General features: G+C 37.6%; 1 protein-coding gene and 1 long non-coding RNA gene across 8 annotated transcripts in view; one reads left to right on the forward strand and one right to left on the reverse strand.

The window, feature by feature from the left end:
* Positions 1 to 13545, forward strand: part of LOC137651333 (uncharacterized) — a 43561-nt gene extending 30016 nt beyond the window's left edge. Inside the window, exons 2-3 of one of the 2 annotated variants that reach the window (XR_011046087.1) lie at positions 8486 to 8839; positions 12947 to 13545. This is a non-coding gene — a long non-coding RNA (uncharacterized lncRNA). Of the gene's footprint in view, positions 1 to 8485; positions 8840 to 12854 lie in introns of both variants that reach the window. The other variant, XR_011046086.1, reaches the window with a different exon arrangement.
* Positions 7778 to 22465, reverse strand: part of LOC137651332 (serine-rich adhesin for platelets-like) — a 171847-nt gene continuing 157159 nt past the window's right edge. For all 6 annotated transcript variants that reach the window (XM_068384617.1, XM_068384620.1, XM_068384618.1 and 3 more), the window contains 4 exons: positions 21391 to 21503; positions 18134 to 18275; positions 14824 to 17804; positions 7778 to 10381 (listed from right to left, as the gene is read on the reverse strand). In XM_068384617.1, coding sequence (XP_068240718.1) covers positions 10307 to 10381; positions 14824 to 17804; positions 18134 to 18275; positions 21391 to 21503 — 3311 coding nt within the window. In that variant the 3' untranslated portion in view covers positions 7778 to 10306. The remainder of the gene's footprint in view (positions 10382 to 14823; positions 17805 to 18133; positions 18276 to 21390; positions 21504 to 22465) is intronic.

Here is a 22465-nt window from a genome sequence, read left to right on the forward strand (position 1 = left end):
GACTGCTCACCGCCTAAGAGAGGCAAAGCGGTACCGCTTCAGACAGTTACACCGTCTGTCGCCGCACCTGCTCCTGTAGACCCTAAGTGGTCTCTACTGCAAGACATGCAGTCTAAACTGACGTCTCTTATGCAGGACTTTCGTGCGGAGAAGGTTGCTGCCGCACCAGCTAGTGCAGCTCCTTGCCTACAACCGCCCACACGATCGGTTGTGCGTCCTGTGGACGCTGAGGTAACCTTCTCACGCACACCAGTTGAGAGAGTTCCGCCACCCATGCGTTCCAGTGTGATCTGCCAGCCGCATGTTGACGTTCAGCGACGCACGGAGGTCTCCGTTGACGTTCGTGAGGTTCAACAACCGTCAGAGTTGTTTTGTTTTGACGCGGTGCGTCAACCTCCGCAACCCAGTGTGGTTGCCACTGCTCACCCACATCAGTCCAGACAGTCTGGAGTAGACGCTGTGCGTCCCCGCGCTGCTATGGTTGTTGCCAGCTCACAGACTGGGCAACAGTTCCATGACGTTGCGTCCGGCTCAGTCACGCATGCACCCGTGCGACCGGACTCAGCTAACCAGCCGTTACCCACTCCATTGCCGTTCCCTCATCAGTTATCGGATGAGGGACTTTCTGATGATGATGTTGCTGCACACGTAGATGAACCGCATTCAGAACTGGACGAGCCTAAGTCTACGCAACCCTCTTTGGAGTTTAGGAAAGTTTTGGCCCTTTTCAAAGAGATGTTTCCGGACCAGTTTGTTTCTGTGGCTCCGCGTTCTCCTCCGTCAGAGTTTGTGTTAGGCATGCCGTCAACCACTCCTGCCTTTACTAGACTCGTCCTCGCACGCTCGTCCAAGAGAGCTTTGCGGGTGTTAGGAGAATGGCTGCAGTCCAAGAAGAGTTTAGGGAAGACAGCTTTTACGTTTCCCCCTGCTAGACTCTCTTCTAGATCGAGCGTCTGGTATGCTACGGGAGAAGTTCTCGGCTTGGGAGTTCCTGCCTCTGCCCAGGGCGACTTCTCAAGTCTTGTAGACTCTCCCCGCCGCCTTGCCATGAGACGCTCAAAGATATGTTGGTCATCTTCGGACCTGGACCACCTTTTGAAAGGTATCTTTAGAGCCTTCGAAGTTTTTAACTTCTTAGACTGGTGTCTAGGAGCTCTAAGAAGAAAGATCTCTCCGACAGAGAAGGAGACTTCCTTGCTCATTATGTCCTGCATGGACAAGGCCGTACGTGATGGGTCTAATGAGCTTGCTGCATCATTTGTGTCCGGAGTCCTTAAGAAGCGTGAAAACCTATGCTCATTCCTTTCAGCTGGAGTTACACCATGCCAGAGATCCAAACTTCTGTTTGCTCCTCTTTCCAAGTGCCTTTTTCCAGAAGACCTGATTAAGGAAATTGCCGCTTCTTTGATACAGAAGGACACTCACGATCTTGTTGCGTCCTCCGCTCGCAAAGCCACCCCTTTGCCTACCTTGTCAGCTAGACCAAGGATGGACACTCCAGCGTCCCGTTTTATTTCGCCCTTTCGTGGCAGAGCCTCCAGCAGAGGAGGTGCTCGTGCCGAAGGGAAACGAGGAAAGAAGAAAGGAACCAAGTCCTTTAAGGGCAGAGTCTGACTGCCAGCTTCTTCAGACAGCAGTGGGAGCCAGACTCAAGAACTTCTGGCAGACCTGGGAAAAGAGAGGCGCAGATGCACAATCTGTGAAGTTGCTCAGAGAGGGGTACAAGATCCCGTTTGTACGGAAACCCCCTCTAGCAACGTCTCCCATCGATCTCTCTCCCAGGTACAGAGAGGAAGACAAGAGACGAGCCTTGAAACAGGAAGTATCTCTTTTACTAGAGAAGGGAGCGGTGGTCAAAGTCTCGGACCATCAAACCCCGGGATTCTACAACCGACTCTTCTTGGTGTCAAAGAAGACAGGAGGGTGGAGGCCGGTGCTAGACGTCAGTGCTCTGAATGTCTTTGTCACAAAGCAGACGTTCTCCATGGAGACCACAAAGTCGGTTCTAGCAGCGGTCAGAAGGGAAGACTGGATGGTCTCTTTAGACCTAAGGGACGCCTACTTCCACGTCCCCATCCACCCGGACTCCCAACCTTTTCTGAGATTCGTTTTCGAAAAGGTTGTCTACCAGTTTCAAGCCCTGTGCTTTGGCCTAAGCACAGCTCCTCTTGTGTTTACGAGGCTGATGAGGAATGTAGCCAAATTCCTTCATTTAGCGGACATCCGAGCCTCCCTCTATTTGGACGACTGGCTTCTCAGAGCTTCTTCCAGTCGTCGCTGTCTGAAGGATCTAAAGTGGACTCTAGATCTGACCAAGGAATTGGGTCTCCTTGTCAATATGGAAAAGTCACAACTGGTCCCATCCCAAACTATCGTGTATTTAGGGATGGAGATTCACAGTCTAGCTTTTCGGGCTTTTCCGTCGGCCCCCAGAACAAGCCAAGCCCAGTTATGCATCCAGAACATGCTGAAGAAGGAACAATGTTCAGTCAGGAAGTGGATGAGTCTGATAGGGACGCTATCATCCCTGGAACAGTTCGTGTCATTAGGAAGACTACACCTCCGTCCTCTTCAATACCACCTAGCATTTCATTGGAAAAAGGACAAGACGCTAGAAGCGGTCTCGATCCCCATTTCCGAGAAGGTGAAGTCTTGCCTGACTTGGTGGAAGGACAGTATCAGCCTAAGAGAGGGTCTTCCCCTGGCTGTTCAGACTCCCAACCACGTTCTCTTCTCGGACGCATCGGACGTAGGCTGGGGCGCGACATTAGACGGTCGGGAATGTTCGGGAATATGGAACTCGAGTCAAAGAACAATGCATATCAACTGCAAGGAGCTACTGGCAGTACATCTGGCCTTGAAAAGCTTCAGGTCTCTCCTTCAAGGCAAAGTGGTGGAGGTGAACTCGGACAACACCACTGCTTTGGCGTACATCTCCAAGCAAGGAGGGACCCACTCACTGACGTTGTACGAGATCGCAAGGGACCTGCTCATCTGGTCAAAAGGTCAAAACATATCGCTAGTAACGAGGTTCATCCAAGGCAACTTGAATGTCATGGCAGATTGTCTCAGTCGGAAGGGGCAAGTAATTCCAACAGAATGGACCCTCCACAAGGATGTATGCAAGAGACTTTGGGCCACTTGGGGCCAACCAACCATAGATCTCTTTGCAACCTCGATGACCAAGAGGCTCCCAATATATTGCTCACCAATCCCGGACCCAGCAGCAATTCATATAGATGCCTTTCTCCTAGATTGGTCACATCTAGATCTATACGCATTCCCACCGTTCAAGATTGTCAACAAGGTACTGCAGAAGTTCGCCTCTCACGAAGGGACAAGGTTGACGCTAGTTGCTCCCCTCTGGCCCGCGAGAGAATGGTTCACCGAGGTACTTCGATGGCTAGTAGACGTTCCCAGTACACTTCCTCTAAGGGTGGACCTTCTACGTCAGCCACACGTAAAGAAGGTACACCAAAGCCTCCACGCTCGTCGTCTGACTGCCTTCAGACTATCGAAAGACTCTCGAGAGCTAGAGGCTTTTCGAAGGAGGCAGCCAGGGCGATTGCTAGAGCAAGGAGAACATCCACCCTTAGAGTCTACCAATCGAAGTGGGAAGTCTTCCGAAACTGGTGCAAGTCAGTATCTGTATCCTCGACCAGTACCTCTGTAACTCAAATAGCTGACTTCCTCTTATACCTGAGGAAAGAACGATCACTTTCAGCTCCCACTATCAAGGGTTACAGAAGCATGTTGGCATCAGTCTTCCGTCACAGAGGCTTAGATCTTTCCAACAATAAAGATCTACAGGACCTCCTTAAGTCTTTTGAGACCACGAAGGAGCGTCGTTTGGTTACGCCTGGTTGGAATTTAGACGTGGTACTAAGATTCCTCATGTCAGACAGGTTCGTATCGCTTCGATCAGCCTCCCTGAAAGATCTCACCTTAAAGACTCTTTTCCTGGTATGCTTAGCCACAGCTAAAAGAGTCAGTGAGATTCATGCCTTCAGCAAGAACATCGGGTTTTCGTCAGAAAAGGCTACATGTTCACTACAACTTGGTTTTCTAGCCAAAAACGAGCTGCCTTCTCGACCTTGGCCGAAATCGTTCGATATTCCCAGCTTATCGAATATGGTAGGCAATGAACTAGAAAGAGTCTTATGCCCTGTGAGAGCTCTTAAGTTCTATTTAAAACGAACTAAACCTTTACGAGGCCTTTCTGAAGCTTTATGGTGTTCAGTTAAGAAACCATCTTTGTCAAAGAATGCTTTATCCTTTTTTATCAGACTGTTAATACGAGAAGCTCATTCCCATCTGAGTGAGGAAGACCAAGCATTGCTGAAGGTAAGGACACACGAAGTTAGAGCTGTCGCAACTTCCGTGGCCTTTAAACAAAATAGATCTCTGCGAAGTATAATGGACGCCATCTATTGGAGAAGCAAGTCATTGTTCGCGTCTTTTTATCTTAAGGATGTCCAGTCTCTTTACGAGAACTGCTACACACTGGGACCATTCTTAGCAGCGAGTGCAGTAGTGGGTGAGGGCTCAACCACTACAATTCCCTAATTCCATAACCTTTTAATCTTTCTCTTGAAATGTTTTTATTGTTGTTTTTTGGGTTGTCCGGAAGGCTAAGAAGCCTTTCGCATCCTGGTTGATTTGGCGGGTGGTCAAAGTCATTTCTTGAGAGCGCCTAGATTAGGGGTTTTGATGAGGTCCTGTTGTATGGGTTGCAACCCTTGATACTTCAGATCCTAGGAGTCGATCAGCATCCTAAGAGGATCGCGAGGCTCCGTAAGGAAGACGTACTTAAAAAGGCAGAGTAATTGTTCAAGTCGACTTCCTTACCAGGTACCTATTTATTTTGTTTTTGTTATTTTGATAACTTCTAAAATGAAATAAAACTCTTAGCTCATAAAAGTGTAAACTTATATTGCTGGTCTCTACCCACCCCCCTGGGTGTGAATCAGCTATATAATCACCGGCTAAGTTAAATATTGAAAAATGTTATTTTGATTATAAAATAAATTTTTGAATATACTTACCCGGTGATTATAATTAAATGACCCTCCCTTCCTCCCCAATAGAGACGCAGTGGGACGAGGAGAAAATTGAGTCTTTGTTTACACTGAGAACTGGGTATCTGGTCGACAGATGGCGCTGTTGGGCACACCCGCAACCTGTGTAGCGATCGCTGACGAGTTTTACCTTAGAGTTTTCTGTCGAGCAACAGAGTTGCAGCTATATAATCACCGGGTAAGTATATTCAAAAATTTATTTTATAATCAAAATAACATTTTTCAAATTGCTCTAAAAGCCTTAATTTTCATCATAGAGAGGTCAGGTTGGTCTCATTCTCTTGAAAAATGCCTCTAGTTTCTCAAAAAATTATCAAAAATTAAAAAAAATTTAAATAGCAGTTTTTTGCAAGGACGTACCGGTACGTCCATGGGGGTAAAGGGATGTGTATTGTGAAACGTACCAGTACGTCCTTTGGGGGTAAAAGGGTTAAGACATGCACTATTTAATTGTCAAATTCTTGTTATAGAATTTTTACATACCGAACATTGAAGGATAATTAAAGAAGCAGTCATGATAAACATTGCCATGTTTTCTTGATATACATTACATGTGATACACAACTAATACAGTAAACACACATCGTCACCCATATGTACAATTCATCAAAGGCACATAATTAGACACAATGGAGTAATTTCCAAATCACTGGTGTAGAATATGTATTTATCCTAGATAACGTTTCTTTTATAAGTGATTTATTTATGAATATATTTACAACATACCGTTAAGTAATTTTGGAAAATCATTATCACACTATGCACAGGCAATTCAATTTTTTTTTTAGAACATAGGCACTTGATATCATATGAACAGAAAGAAAGAAAGATCAATAGTCTGATTACAAGAAGTACAGAACACAATATTGGTTCAGAGAAGAACAATGAATAAAATATGATTATCAGTGAAATCACAGTTTTGAATGGTTGCTGACTGAAAGCGATTTTTATTTGGTAAAGTTAGCTACATTATTATACGGATAAAATGATCGCCACAGAATTAAAGGGTCCTACAGATTTATTTTATCACAGCTAAAGTGTTAAATGTAAAGTATCTCAAATCAATGCACTAGTAATGGTAGTCGGTATCACGAAAGTTCTCAAGTCAAGACTGGATTTATTTGTTTATAATGATTTGGGAGTGGTTGCTCTAATGTCTTTTGTATGCACAGTATTTTAGAACATTTTTCCTGCCTTTATTTCAATTTTCTTTTATTTAATGAAGTATTGTACCAACTTATCTGGTCATAATCTTTGTTTTGGGTATCTTTTTGCGTGTTATTTTATTATCAGTTTCTTGTTTTTTTTTCTATACAATACTATAACTTTACTTAAGAAGTCAAAATGGTTACTGATATCATAAATTTACTTGGAAAAAAATTAACCACGTAGGAATAAAAATAGAATATACTGGACATACCTTTTTTATAGAATATTTTTTATGTACAGACCCACTAAATACTGTACATTGTTTATGCAGAGGAAACCGTCTGAAATTCTATAAGAACAGCACTAGGATACAATGCATAATTACTATTTGTATCTTTCAGAAGTCTTATGTACAGTACTTATACTATAATTCTTACTTGCCATATGTATGCAAGGCCACCGCTACCCTTATTTATTCCTCTTAGTTTTCACAGATTTTTGACAGTTTTGATCAGGGATTCTATCAATTCCTTACCAATTAGTTTTTTTCCTATTTTCATTTTTTTTCCATGGTCAAACTAATTAAGTCATAAAGTTATATCCAATGAAATTTTAAATCGATAGAAAATTATCTTGGAAAGTAAACTCCTTACAGTTCTGCATATGCTTATAGGTTAACTGCATTCACATACACAGTACTGTATATATACTAACATACATTAAAGCAACAAACCCAAATTCACCTTGATTGAAGTGTAAAGTTTATTTGCCTTGAGTGAGATTTGAATCCACAACCTTCGCTTTCAGTATGCTAGATTTGAGCCCTGCCTTCTTAAAGCTTAAAAGAACAGAGTTGTAGTTAACGTCATAGCTCACTCAAGGCGTAAACAGTATGATTTAAGAGATTTAAGTGATACAACAAAAGCAGTGTTTTGATGGTTGAAGCAGAAACATTTGAAAAATGTACTGAAGTCTATTGATTAGAAAATTAAGGTTTAAAAGTTTGAATTACTCATCTCTCATTATTCAGTTTAAATAGTCTTGTTAGTAAGATTCTAATGCCAACGCACGTCCAACGTATGGATCACTTTCTTTTCAGTTTTGAAATAAAAGCACACACCAAATATAAAATGAATATGTATACAATGCAACATAGTTAAAACAAGTACTGAAATGTCAAAAATACTCATTGCTTGGGACTTGCATCCTGAATAAGATTGCCACTTCCTGCATTCTGTAAAGATCCTTAACAATGAACACAAACCAGAACAGCTTTAGAAAAATGGATCTCACTTCATCTGATATTAATAAAGAACCAACTACTGTAGGCTTTTACAATACTGTACAGAACTTTGCTCTAAGCAGGACATGATAAAATAAACATTTTTCTTATGTAATGAAATGGTCAAAAGGAAGTAGAATTATACTTAAATTTCATACCACACAGGTTTGGGCATCATGCAATGAGTGTGTGTATATCTACATATAAACACAGTTGTCTCAATAATCACTGTTTGTTAAGTAAGAGGCAAAACTAGCCGTACAATAAAATAATCAGTTTGTAGAAATAAACGTAAATTCATTATTCTCTTCTCATATGGCAATGATTGTTACTTATTGAATTATAAAACTAATTACTATTTTACACCACTAGTTAAGTGTCAAATACATGGTCAGCTGATAATGAGAATCAAAGCCCCGGATTATTACTGAACTCGAATACGAGATATACCATTGTGTTCTTTGGGAAATAACTAACAGACAATCCTTTGTAACAATCAACAACATGCTGTAATGTTATAAACAAGATGCTAGAAGCACAGGGGAAAAGAGGGGAGATTTTAAGACTACAGAATGCCTTCTGGTTACATATAGGAACTAGTGTAATTACGGACGTCTACCAATTACACATGAAGAATTGTTCTGGCTTTTATTATTAATAAACTAGTAATTGTCTTGGAGGGAGACTGAATTCACTTGCCTAGTACTCTATCTCAAATGAAACTTGAAATAATTTGACATTTTAAAAATAATCATGAGATGTTTTGAAGACATGGTGTATCACATTTTTTCCCTTTTACTAAAATGACCACATTTTGAACTTAATGAATAATGCCATTGCCAATATTATGAAGAAAGGGGTAAAGATCTATAATAAATCTGTATTGCGTATATAGGGTGGGGAATTTATATCTTACTCTAATTTTTTTTGATGGAATATGTTGTGTATAATGTTTTGTTTTTCTTTTGTCTCTCAGGTGATGCTTGAAATCTTTGAATAATGGAACAAGAGAGCCATGGACCTAGGATTTTCCAGGCATTTGAGAATGATGGAGATAGTCAGCCACCTTCAAGTGTGTTAAGATTTACGATGAACATGAAAGTCCATCTACATCAGTGACTGTCACTTCAGATATGATCCCACATAATAATACAATTAACATATGGAACAGTTTAACAAGCCTTCTTGAGACAGTGATTTCTGTCTATGACTTCATGAACCGATCTGGCAGATGACAATGCTATTTTTTATCCATGGAATAATTCTATGACCTCATCTAAATGACAACGAGTTTTCTACTGCATTCTCAATTTAGAAAAATCTTGATTAGGTGAGTAAATATAGTTTCTTGAGAAAATGTATTTAAATTGGCTTCAAGTTAATTTTATTTTAAACACTAAGCCATGAGAACTTGCAGTTTACATATATTATTATGTAAACTTTTGTTAACTTTCTAATGACAAATGTTATGAACAAATGCCCACCCTGTATAGTATCAATTCAGACTTTACCCTGCAAGAAAAATCTGGTACCTAGTACGCAATTTCAAAATAGTGTTGTTTACCTTGAATCTTTCATGCTTTCATTACATGCATATTATCATGACCTAAATAATAAAAAAGTGAAGTCAAGAAATAGAAAAGTTCTTTCAAATAAAGCTTTTTCAATTACAAAAGCCATTTTGAACAGCAACAATAAAATTTTAATATAGATTTTAGCTCGAGCAGAACTTCAGAAATGATTTTGTTAATAAACTCAAAATTCCCTATAATACCCAATAATCAGAATCATGTTGGATTAACATTTTGTGAAACTTAAAAAAAAATTAAAATTTCCTTTAAATCCCTATGAGCTATATTTCCCATAAGCAAATATGGTACACATGCTTTTGTCCATTTCTATTTACATTTATTTACATACACTACACATATAGTATGTACTACCTGTTTCTCTTTCTCGAAGGAAAAGAAAGGTTATCTTAAAGCTAAGTACTATATATGGTATTAATATATATAAGTATATATATATCTTTCCCTTTAAAAAAAAATCTTATCAATTATACTTTAAACTTTCCAGGTTTTCTCAGTTTATATATTCAAATTGTCTCGGCAACAGATTAAAATCTAACTGCTTTCTGGGCCCAGTTTAAAAGAATTTGGCTTTAGAAATTTTCATTTAAGCATTTAATTAGTAAATTTTAATTCCCCTCTTATTTTTATTTTCAATTCAATACTAATTGTAAGATAGTGTTGTAAAACAATAAGACACACTTCTATTGTCATCGTTAGGCCATATCGTACCATGCACATTATAAGACTGCCAAACATAATACAGTACCTTTATAGCTAATTCTACCTGAAGTTATGTCTATAAAAAGGTAATCTAAAACTCATGAAATATTACATTTCATCTACATATTTTCGTAACTAGTAGTAAACGTCACGCAAATAATCTCTTTGTTAAGAAAAACAAATTAGGTAGCTATTCCATAACTTCTACAGATATGATTCAATATAAATTTCATACAAATGTTTTGTTTTAAGTAATATAAAAATTTGTAACAAAAGCTATTAAAAACGGCAGTCGTAGTATCAGTACCACACAAAAGTTGGTCAGATTGAAATTGTCCTGAGGGTAGTATATAATTACTAAACTACTCTGCTCATCTCTGAGGTTACACTCATTTATACTCTTGTCACAGAGTGAACTGAGGTTCAAAGATGATCAACCTTTAGAGCAAAAAGTTTAAAAGATTTCACTGTCATTTGGCCCATTGTTGTCCTGGATAAAGCTTCTGCTAGGCAACCTGAAGCTTCTGGAAGTTGTTGGCCATCTCGAGAACCTTGCTATTCCGAGAGACTGGTGGTCGAGTCTGAAATAAGAAAAAATGATTAATGTTTCAGAATAAAATGAAAGGGGAATTAAACACTACTACTTCTGTAGTGCCTTTGGAATTTTTTTACTAGTTTATAATCTTGAATAAAAGATAAAAATTAATAAGGGTCTTAATCAAATTCAAATATATATATAAATAAAGAATTTAATGGATTTAAATCAACTTAAAAATTAAAATATTGAACTAGTCAGGTATATATTTCTGTATACTGTACTCATATGTATACGTAGGGAAAATAATTTTGCACGTGATTAATACATTTGATGCAGAAACTTTCATTCCTTCTATTCAATCAAATGAAATATACATTGTTCAAATAGAATAGTTTGCGATTGATACTACCAGCAGGCTAGGGGAGTCGTGACAAACCTTTAAACAACTGTTGGTTTTCTGATAAAAGTGCTAAATTTAGTATACAGGGTTAGTTTTCTGATAAACGTGCTAGATTTTACACTTGGTGATTTTACAGAATATTTACACAGATTTAGGAGTGATTTTAAGATTTCCAGATATTTAGCCTATGCTAAATATTCTCTAGTTACCATGGCAACCACTTTCTACTGATAACACAACTTGCAAGGAAGTAGGTTAATTGTGAAAACAGAATGAAGTTCCATTCATCTTTGACTAAAACCGAATAAAATGGAGCCATAAATGTTTTCTAAGTCTTTTCTTGCAGTTTGTATGATTGCCATTACAGTATATGTTATGTAAATGAACAACATGAAGTTGCCAGTTTAGGAGCATAACTAATGACATGTCTTACCATCTTCATCATGATGGTGGTATGCTGTGTAAATATGGCCTCATTAATCATTCTTCATTTACTGTGATAGTAAATACTGTAAAATATAAACTATTGCATTAAAAAAAAACTGGCTTGTACATAATTCTTAATGTTCATCACTACCTTATTCCATGACTTGAGGCCATCTTCTGGATGTCCAAAAGAAAATATGATACCCTAAGTCAGGGGTACAAGTGTGTCTTATAAATGTTTGGAGGCGACTTTCTCACCAAGCAAACTTGAAAAAAGATTACAGAGTCTGACTAGGACTGGTATACGTATAATTTAAGATTTAAATCCCACCACAAGTTATAACAGGTTTTACTACCTCAAATTCAATAGTTCTTAACCTCAATTATCACAGATGTCAAGTTTAGATCAAGCAAAGAATCAGATTGCCAAATAAAGAATCTTACGCATGAAAAAGTAATCAAGAGTCTTTAACCCTTTTATCACCAATGGACGTACTGGTACGTTTCACAAAACTCACCCCTTTACCCCCATGGACGTAGTGGTACGTCCTTGCAAAAAAACTGCTATTTACATTTTTTTTTTTTTTTTTTTTTTGCATATTTTTGAAACTTTGAGAAACTTCAGGCATTTTCCAAAAGAATGAGACCAACCTGACCTCTCTATGATGAAAATTAAGGCTGATAGAGCAATTTAAATAATGTATATTGCAAAATGTGTTTAAAAAAAAAAAATGCCTCGGGGGTTAAGGGTTGGAAAGTTCCAAATAGCCTTGGGGTAAAAGGGTTAATTAGGAAATATGCTTTCTCTATGAACTAAGACAGTGTGTTTCACAAATTTCACCAGTTCCAAAATCATTGCAGCCATTACTGTCAAGACTTTGAGAAGCATACTAAGCAGTCAAGTATAATACCAGGTACATAGCATTAAACAGCAAACCAAAATAAAAAGTCTCATGATCAGAGCAACACTGAAATTTGTTGTAACTCTACTCTTGTCTTGTTGTTAAGATAGAGGATGGAGTACCATCAGTTTTCAAACTTGCTGACACTGATATAACTATAATGAAAACTTCCAAGGTACATCCTATTTTCAAAGGTATCAACTCTTGAACAACACACACAAGCGATCTTTCGGCTGCAATTGCTTTATATTCTTCAACTTTACCTTCTATACTTCCTTCCATCTGATTGCCCAATCTCTTCTATCTTTTACGTAAGTGTAACTACAAACCCCACCCCCCCTTTGCAGTTCCATTTGGCTCACAGACAACAGTCCCAGGTTATATAGCCCTTAGTCATAAAATCCAATCCTGTCATAAGACCCAGAGTAAGATACAGTATAGTAAATGCAATGTAGTGTTGAGAAGAATATAGGTCAATACTGTATACTGTTTTTTTTTTCATGGTCAATGAAACATGACTCCATCAAGTATTAAAGGTGACTTAAAGGTGACTGGTTTCAGTTCCGGTTCCATCAGAATAGATGCTCACCAGAACGTCAGCCGGGCAAGCCCAACCCCCCACTGTGGTGCCCTACCACAGCAGTAGCCTCCCCAGTAAACAGCTTAAACTCACGGTCCTGGGCGGGGATCGATCTCTTGCCATGCGAAATGCTAGGCAAACACGTTACCACTGTACTATTGTTTTTTTTTTTTTCATGTGACTTGACCTGATTGTGCAAACAACATAGCTGATACACCTGAAGATGGCGACCAAGTAAGCCCTACAAGAAAGCAAATTTAAACTTTTCATCTGTCTTAATATCACTTCTCACATTTCCAGATGATTTGAAGTCAGTGGCCATAATAGATATTTCTAATGAGAATTATTAGAAAGCCTCTTCTTTCCTCAACTTTTGCCAAGTGCAATGTATTTTTATCTCAACCACTTAGTGCAGTGACCAAGCATATTGAGTAGACTTAACCTGAGTGTGTGGAGACAAGTCATATTTCTCTATGGTTTTCCACATTAACATGACCTGTCTGAAAGATCTTGATGAGTAAGTAGAAGACAGTGGATGAACAAAGGCTCTCAATCAGGCTAAACTTGCTTCTCCTGGCAATACAGACTCATTTGTCAAATCTCTACAGGTTACAGCAGTCTGTATGCTTATAAAATTGGAAACATTTTATGAAAAAGTAAAGGCTGAAAATCTCCAGATTAGTTTCTTTACACAACACTTGAATCAAGATTTACAATTATGATCTTTGTAAAGGATTATGTTTTATTCATTCATATAATAAAACTCTTTAAATATTGTCTTAGGAATCTTTTACCATGGTATTTCATGGCTAAGACCATACCATTCATGATTGGGGGCTACCTATTTATATTATAAATCTTATGACTTGACACAATACATCAAGATTGCAAGTTTTTTATGCAAGAGACTTAAATGATCGCATCACACAATGTGCTTTCTCAACCTTGGTAACTGATTATGCATGAAAAAAGTAGGAATACAGAAACACCGGATGGTGCTTGCTCAGAGGTAGTACTATATGTTTATCAAGTGAAATTGTAGATGCTATTGCAGAAACTTGGTGAAACCAAAAACCATCAGACAAAAAGCATCACAGCAATCTTATCTTTTATGATAACGAGGCTTTTATCAAAGTAGACAACAAAAAAAAAAAAAAAACTGTGCAGATTCTTGTGATGACCCCATTTAAGGAACTTTGGAAGATAAGAAAGTAAGTAAACATAGTAATGAATTTTGACTAAAAATTCATAATTGTCAGATCCTATCAAGAACTACCCTCCTTTCCATAGCTGACCTACAGATTAAAGATATAACCAGGGCCAAGTTGAAGAATTAGATACTAAAGAGTACTGTTATTGCATTATATTCCCCCAGCTCTGTGTAAGTCAAACAAGATATGGACCTTGATCATCTTCCATCAAAATCAGGTTTCTATTTCAAATACAAAATCTGGAATTTTTAGAACTAAAAGTGGAATCCCAGTTTGAAATGCAGTAACTTGAAAGATAAGGGTTTAAGTAATACAGTACTGTACGTGTTAACTACAAAGTAAAACGTTATCATCTATGCTAATTATATTCTAATCATTTCCTAAAATACAGCATCTGGAAAGTGCAAAATATTTAAGAACAAATATTGCATATAATAGATGTTCAGTAGTTTGTGCTATTTAAAAGTTGTTACTAATGACTACAAAAATAATTGCTATGAAGGAAGTGAATAGTATAAAAATTAACATCGGTAATTCAACTCAACGTGAGACTATACTGTATAACATTATAGTACCCGTATGCTTAATCCCCAAGAAAAGACAACTGTGAATGTAATAATAGCATATTCTCAGAATTTTTTTTCATTGAAGTACTCATAAACAAATAATCCATCTATTATGCTTGAACAATTAAAAGAAAATATTAAATGCAGCACAGAAACACAAAGCCAATAATACTCTAGAAATAAAGTAGCTATATTAATGTAATAATTCTGTACAAATTAAAATAATATACAATGACTGGCAATATGAAAAAAATATATATAGAAAAAGCTTAAATGATTATAATGTATGCTTGCTACCCTGAATCTGCATCAGTTTACATGCAGATAGAAGCAAATTTTGTTAAGACTTCAGGTCAAATAGGCATGATAAGAAAACTAAATAAGAAGACATCTACTATACCTCTATTATAATCTCTTCTGAATCTGGCGTTTTGGTTTGCTTCAGTCTTCCCTCTCTCCGCTGTCGCACCAGTACTCTCCAGTCATCTGCTGCTGGAGAAGTCCCTTGTTCTGATTTTGGTGTACTTGTAGTACTGGTATTCTGCTCTATACTTGTGTTTGCGTCAGGGGTAGTTATATGCTCTGACGGAACGGACTGTGTGCGCACTGTGATTGTGAAGGATGGTGTTGCATTTCGTGCTTCTGTTACTGATGGACCAGTTTTAGAAATAGGTACTGCTGAACTGCTGGAGCTTTGGACTGTGGTAGTTGTAGAAACCCCAGGAGATATCTGTGCTGAAGTAGTTGCTGAAGCGGTTACTGTAGCATAATCTTTGCTTCCACTCATAAATCTGCGTCTAGCAGCACCGATGTCAAGTGGTGAAATCTCTACCGGATCTCTATTTTCCTCGGATTTTACAGGAGTTTTATTTCCTTCTATATCGTGGGAACTTGGGCTGCTAGATAATCTCCTAATTTGTGAAATATACTGAGGAGCCTGTGTTTCTTCTTCTTGAAAAGACCGAGGTGGCCAAACAAGTCCAGAGCCAGATCGAGAAGTCTTTGGTGTTGGAGTTACAGAAGGAGGGGTTGAACTATTTTCAATTTCATCTCCACTTGTACTGTCGCTATTTGTTGCGACATTCATTGAGGATAGTCTGCTGCTAATAATTTTACTTGTAATACCACCCTGCTGAACAGGTACTACAGTGTTTGCTTCTGGCATAGCAACATCAGGAGATGATGCGGTGTTTGGACGTATAACTGACACTTGAACTGGGGAAACTGATGATTTACCTTGCTGATTAGCATTAAAACTACTGCTTGGGGCAGCAGTAGTAATACTTAATGGAACAGTGCTTACATTATTAGTAGAGGTAATTCCAGAAGTGTTATTAGAAGGTATAATATGAATAGGCTTGTGTGATAGAGGAGAACTTGATAAGGGATTACTAACATTTGCTGCTGGTGGTGGACAGAATGCGAGAGTAGGATTACCTACAGATTTCTTATTAAAAGATATGGCATTAATGCTTGATTTCTGTAATCCTTGAACTGCTGGTGGCAGGGGAGAAATTGCAGCAGTTGCTGTTGTGGTGTTGAACGAAGATGCTGTATTATCTGCAGGTCTAGTTGATACAACTGTTACTTCAGAAATTTCACTTGAAGCTTCAATATTTTCTTCATCATAATCAAAGGACTGAAACTTCTCTTTATCTGCATCTTTAATTTTGAAAGATCTTCTTGCAAAGACCTTAAAAAGCTCAGGCTGATCATTTTTCGTAGGTGAAGGAATAGGCTGACCGGCAACCGAATTAGCACGTTCCATAACTGGAGCTCTCTCTGATACTAGTGGTTTTCTCAATATAACACGCTCAATTGTGGGCTCTGGAGAAGAGCCTTCCACTCCAGAGTCATGGTCTTTTCTCTCTAATGTACTTCCAGATGGTGAAATATCTCTTTCCATACTCTTCCCAACTTTACTATTACTTTTCTTTAAGTATGGTCTCTCCATTTTACTTTCAATTATGATATGACTAGGTTCAATTTTCATATTATTCAGTGCTTCTTGGGTAAATTTTTGCATGTTGGTTCCAACATTTAGTTCATTGTCTCCTGGTATATATGATGACTCTGTTCCCTTTGATTCTACTTTAGCTTGCTTGTCATTATCAGTATCATAAATAACAGAATGCCCTTTATTTTCAACTTTATTAAGCTGGATACGCATGAACTCAGGGACATGAGAAGATTCTGGTTCACGAGTAATAATTCTTTTCATACTGGGTTCTTTCTTTAGAGAGCGACGGCGTAGAGATTCACCGTCGACTTCTCCTTCATCTGATCCCTTTTGTTTTATTGTTCCATCAGTATCAGTTTGTACGGCATTTCCAGGATACTTTTTGGTCTCTTTAATACGAGAGTCTAATTTATCTTCAACAGAAACTGACCTTGATGTAGATTTCATATCTCTTTTGCTTACAGAATCTGACTGATCCACATCTTTGGCAAGATTGGCTTTATAAACATCCACAGTATAACCAACATGAGACACACTAGATGCTTTTCTTAGCAAATCCTCTGGCTCACGGGTTTGCAAGGTCATGCTGGAGTCTAGGGAAAGAGGTCCTGAATTAATATCCTCTCCATTAAGTGCTTCTTGCTGACCTGGAAGTTGCTGATCCTGATGTTTATGCTTGAAAACCTTGTACTGACTTTGAGACTGAGGGCGAATGAAAACTCCTGGAAGTGATGTATTTGTGAGAGAATCTATTGATCGGTGAGATGAGGCAGATATGTCGGTCACACCACTTGATGATATTGTTCTTGATGATGAGGTTTTTGTATCACCATCTAAACTTTCCACTGATGAAGCCTTTTTGAGTAACATTTCATGATCTTCACAATTAATCTGAGCGGGAGTGATCTTTGGGTGGATATCATGATGACTTCCTTGAATTTCTCTGAAACTTTTAACCTTCCTAACACCTTCCGCTGGTCGTGATGAACGCTCTTCATACGAAGACATTCGAAAAATACTTGGTGGGCCTGGAGTTGTACTTTCTAAACGCCCTTCCACACTGGCTGACCGAGGTGTTTGAGGTGAAGAGGATGCTTCTTGTTTAGACCTCTCTCGACTTGCATCTCTCGCTTTACCCGATGGAGGTAAAGGATGTGTTTCCTGCCGTGATTTAGTAGAAGTTCTTCCTAACATGGGGAACTTTGACCCTGTGGAATCCTTTCGTTTTTCTCTTGAAGTTCTTTGGTCTCCTCCACGGCGCATTGGGCTTACACTGTTTTCACGGCTTTCATCACCACTTCCTCGAGATCTCCGCCTTCCAGATCGTACACTTCCAAATATTCTTTGAAGCAGTGGTTCATCTTTCTTTTCAGGCTCATGACTTTCAGTAGTGATACTGGCTTCTTGCTTGCTTTGGTCATCTGAAGGAAAAACATTAGTCTATTTAGTTTATAAGATATATAAAATGAGAGGAAGATTAACAATCCATACTACTTCAAAGTTCTATTAATAAACTATGAAAATTTACTCGTCCTCTGTTGAAAATACCAGCAAATTTCCTGGTAAAGTTATGTTCATCCTAGCTAGCTCCTTAGCAGATCTTGAAACTTTTAATAAAGAAATTTATACTGCATAAATGAATAAAATGCTATTAAAAATAGAAAATACTTTACATGTCAAAACCTGAGAGTCGTCTAGTACTGTAATAAAAACAAGATTCATGGACATGAAAAGAAAAATATGCCTTTACCTATAAGTGGAACTGGCTGTATTACAGCAGCGTCAATAGGTGGAGGAACTGGAGCAGTGGCAGGCTTTGGTGGAGTAGCATTTTTACTGTTGGCTTCCTCATTGACTTCTGGGGTTGCAGGTAGACTCATTGGCCCCGCAATCTAGAACAGATTATTCATATGTCAGGAATATATAAATTTACAAGCATAATATAGAGTGAACTTAATCGTTTTGAATATAAATATTTTGTTTGATGTAAAGTAAATTTATTTTTGAGTTCTTGCTCTTTATAAGGGTAATAAGGATCCTTTAAAACAAAGACTTAATGTACTGTACTTTTCAGGGATAGGCATTGTAAGTATAAGTATAAAGTAAACTGTATTTTGTTTCTGTCATACATTATACTAAAACTACTTTTTAATATGAATACGGTACATTATTAAACTGTCACTCTGAACCATTTGCAAACATACTGTATGTTTACTGCCTTTTGTATTTTATGCACTCCTTAGATGCATGACACTATATGTTAAATGATTTTCCACCAAGTAAAAATTTACACTAACATCTAAAAGAACCCTAGTTATATGACTGTTTGCTCTAATAGTTCAGTAACCTCTTGAAATTTTGGTCTTCATGTTTCAAGTGTAATGAATCAGATAAAAGAATATAGTGCTTCATGTAACCATGGAACTTCATGCTTTACACTATAAAGAATGTTGGTTTTTTTCTGTGTGTGTGTGTGTGTGTGTGTAACTATTTTGAAATAAACAATACAGTGTAAGCACTGTAATACTGATGATTTCTTCTCTGGGTGAACCATGTGTGGTTCAATTTCAATTTGATAGAAGAGGCTGAAAAGTGTTGTTATTAACTATTCTCCCCTTACCCATGGCTTTTGATTATTTCTATGAACCTCATCTGATGTTCATATTGCTTATCTTTGGAAGCTTGGTTTTATTGACACTTACCCCTAAAACTAAAAAACTCCCTGTTCTCTTTCCTTTCAACAGAATTATGCCTCTAGTAAATTAATGAGACTATCTAGCATCTAGCTGTTAATGGCAATAAACCAAAGGATTGGGCAAGCCATATTATTACCTTTGTCATCGGTTTATGTGTCACTGTTGGCTCAACTCTTAAATTGTTCAATTGTTCAGATTGTTTTTGTTTTGTCTTTTTAAATATTTTTAGATTTTTTTTCTCTGGGATTTTAGTAAATATGCAGCCTGAGACTATAAAATAGGCTCCCACTAGACATTTGAAAGACTGACGATATTGAGCCTTTCAAGAAGATACTAAAGACTTTCTTGTTCTCTAAGTGCTTTGATAGTGTGGATTTAACAATAAACGAGTAATGAGGTATGAAATGTTGAATGCTTTCGAACGAACAAGATAAAATGACTGGAGGTCCTGTAGAGTAGGATTCCCCTGCTGTTTAGGATCAGAAAAGCAGCCCTTAAAATAAGGTAACCTGCTAAATTGTTCAAAGGAAGAGTTCCTCTTTGTATAGTGTCAGTGACAGTATTGTGATTCAGATAACTGTTGTAAGGAGTGTGAAGGTCTCACTCTTCCTCTTATGGAAAAGTATGTTTCTATGATTATAGACAAAATGAAAAAGTTCAAAGTATAAAAGAAAGCTTGCTTTTTGTTCAAGGGAAAATCAGAGAAAACTAGGCTTCTTGATGACTGTATAGCAGGGATGATGATTATAATGACACGCCAACTATAATGAATCTAGATTTGATAGTGATGAGCTTCAAAAGCTTTTAACTTCTTTGGCTTGTATTGAGAAATCTAAGGCGGCCAGTGAATCTTTGATTAAAGGCAGTAATTCTGAACTACCCTGCCCTATTTCGAACCCTAACCTGATGGCCAAGTTAGGCCTAGGGCGTTCTAATGGTGAATAGCTCATTACAGATTCAAGATCCTCTTATTGAGCCTCAAGCTCTTTATTTATTTTAGACCTTTCTGCTGTGAAACCCACCTTCCCACAGCCCTAGCCGCTCTTTCAAGCAACTATAATGTGAGGAATGAGGCTGAACTGGTAGCCTAGATCCTAATATCCCTCCCTTCACTGAAGTAAGAACTTTAAAACTAAGTCACATTTCATATGTCGATGGCTTGGCACATATGAGTCCCTTAGAACAAAATGTAGTTTCAGAAAAAGCTGATAGGCTGAATCATACTTTGTTTAGAAGTGCATATCATTTGCTTGCAAGCTCGACCACTAGCTCTCACGGGTTAGACGCTCACGGTGTAAACATAGGTGCTAGTACCTCAACTGCCGAAACGGATCCATTGAAAAATAAATGTACAGCAGTTACCATAAAATGACATAAAAAAATAGGAAAACCATCAAGTAATGTCTAGGATCATTCTTCAGAACAGGAAGATGAGGATGAAGGAAATACAGAGGAAGAACCCAACTCTGATAAGGTGTCTATTTTCTATTATTACGGAAACTTATTTCTGAAAAATATCCAAATAAGTTGCCTGAGATAAGTTTTGGTGTTGCTCATTCTTTCAGTTCATCAGAAACACTTACTGCTACTTCCAAGACAATTTATACGCTTTAATTCTCTCAATTAGTTTGGGATTTAATTGATGAATGGTTATCTCAAAAGCAAAGAAAAACTGGTAATTCTAGTTCTCATTTGGTATTGAAGCCTTTTGTACCGCAAAGACGGTGAGTTACACAAGACAAAATAATCACCTAATCTTGTTCTAGATTACAATTTAATCTCCTCCCTTAAACCCATCATTAATGCTAATAAGACATAAATATTTAAATGCAAGGTTGCAAGTTGTTTTACTAAAATGCTGTTTGTATGTAACACATTAGGAATTATTCTTGAAATACAGTACTCTCTGAGACTATTGTACCAAAACTAATAAAGGCATAAGGATTAAATTGCAGAAAACTTTCATGCATAGAAAAATATACTCAACTATGAGTTGAAGTAAATGTTTATGCATGAAAATTAGAATAAGGCTGAAGACCACAAATTAACTGCACTGTTCAGCAGCCCTTTTAGCTGTTGGAGCTACCAATAATACTGTACTAACGTACTTACTTACTGTGGAGTCATGAAAAATATGGTAGGATACTTTGACCATGTGTTTTGTTTTGAATACAGTAATACAATTCACTGCTGCCATTGTTCCTAAAAAATTTACGTTTTCTATATCTGACATATCTCATATATCTTTGCCATAGATGGCGAATCAAGAATGGATTTCAAGAACACAGATTTTAAAATGATAGAAACATACCTGAGTAGACCTCCTTGAACGTGGTGCACCATGGGTTCGACGAGGCCTTACAGAGATCTTGTGATGAGCTGCTTGATGGCTCAGTGGTACAGCACCAGCAACAGGTTCGTTATCTGTAAAAACGAATGAGGTTTTATGAGCTCTCTAAATTTCCACCTCTGGAATTTTTTAATTAATAATGGTTATATTTTGATTATGTATAATAAATTAAAGTAAAATGAAAGACTTAACAATGGATTGGAACTGATAAAAGGAAAATAATGTTGAAACCAGTTTAAACTCTTCAAATTAAGTAGTGAAAGCAGAAGCTTGATATCAATGAAAATTAAGTTATCAGCATCAGCAAACAGTGCTTTGGGATGAAAAATTCATAAGCTTTGTGCTAATCATATTTTTAATAAGAATTACGAGGTTCCTTAATAAAGTCGGTTGGTACAGTCACAAATATTGTGTTGCTGGTGACAATTTGATGGTATTATGGTATTATGACTTAAGTTATATCCAGAAAAGGTAATGTATTGCATCTATATATTTTCCAACTACTTTGATACTTTGATGTCTCACAGGATTATAATACAGGAGAGGGGGTTCCCAGCCTCCTCGTCCCGTCCCTTTTAGTCGCCTCTTACGACACGCAGGGATACGTTGGCGCTATTCTAATTGTTTATGCCCCCGCGGCTAGCCCCCAAAATTGCGGGAAGTGTCTTGGTATATGTATGTTTTTTGATACTTTAATCTTCCAGCTGTTCTTAATTTTCACGATGCTTAGTCATAAGCTTTAGTTTGGAATGGCTTGGTTGCTTAAACTTATCAGTACAGCTCAAATCCAAAATCAGTATAGTTCAACTCCAAAGCACTTACTGTGAAATTATTTACAGTTAGTTATACTGTATATCACATTTACTTTGGCCATTGAAGTTTGACCAACATTGGAGATAATAAGCCCTTGTGGAATTTAATACAGTATCTGTTTCACTGTATGATCTAAGAACTACTTTTTTTAGAGTTTCTTTTTCAGGTACCCATATAACAGGTCTCAGGATAAATGTATGATTTATTCACTTGTTGCTATATT

Source organism: Palaemon carinicauda, chromosome 12 (assembly GCF_036898095.1).
Source record: "Palaemon carinicauda isolate YSFRI2023 chromosome 12, ASM3689809v2, whole genome shotgun sequence".
NCBI lineage: Eukaryota > Metazoa > Arthropoda > Malacostraca > Decapoda > Palaemonidae > Palaemon > Palaemon carinicauda.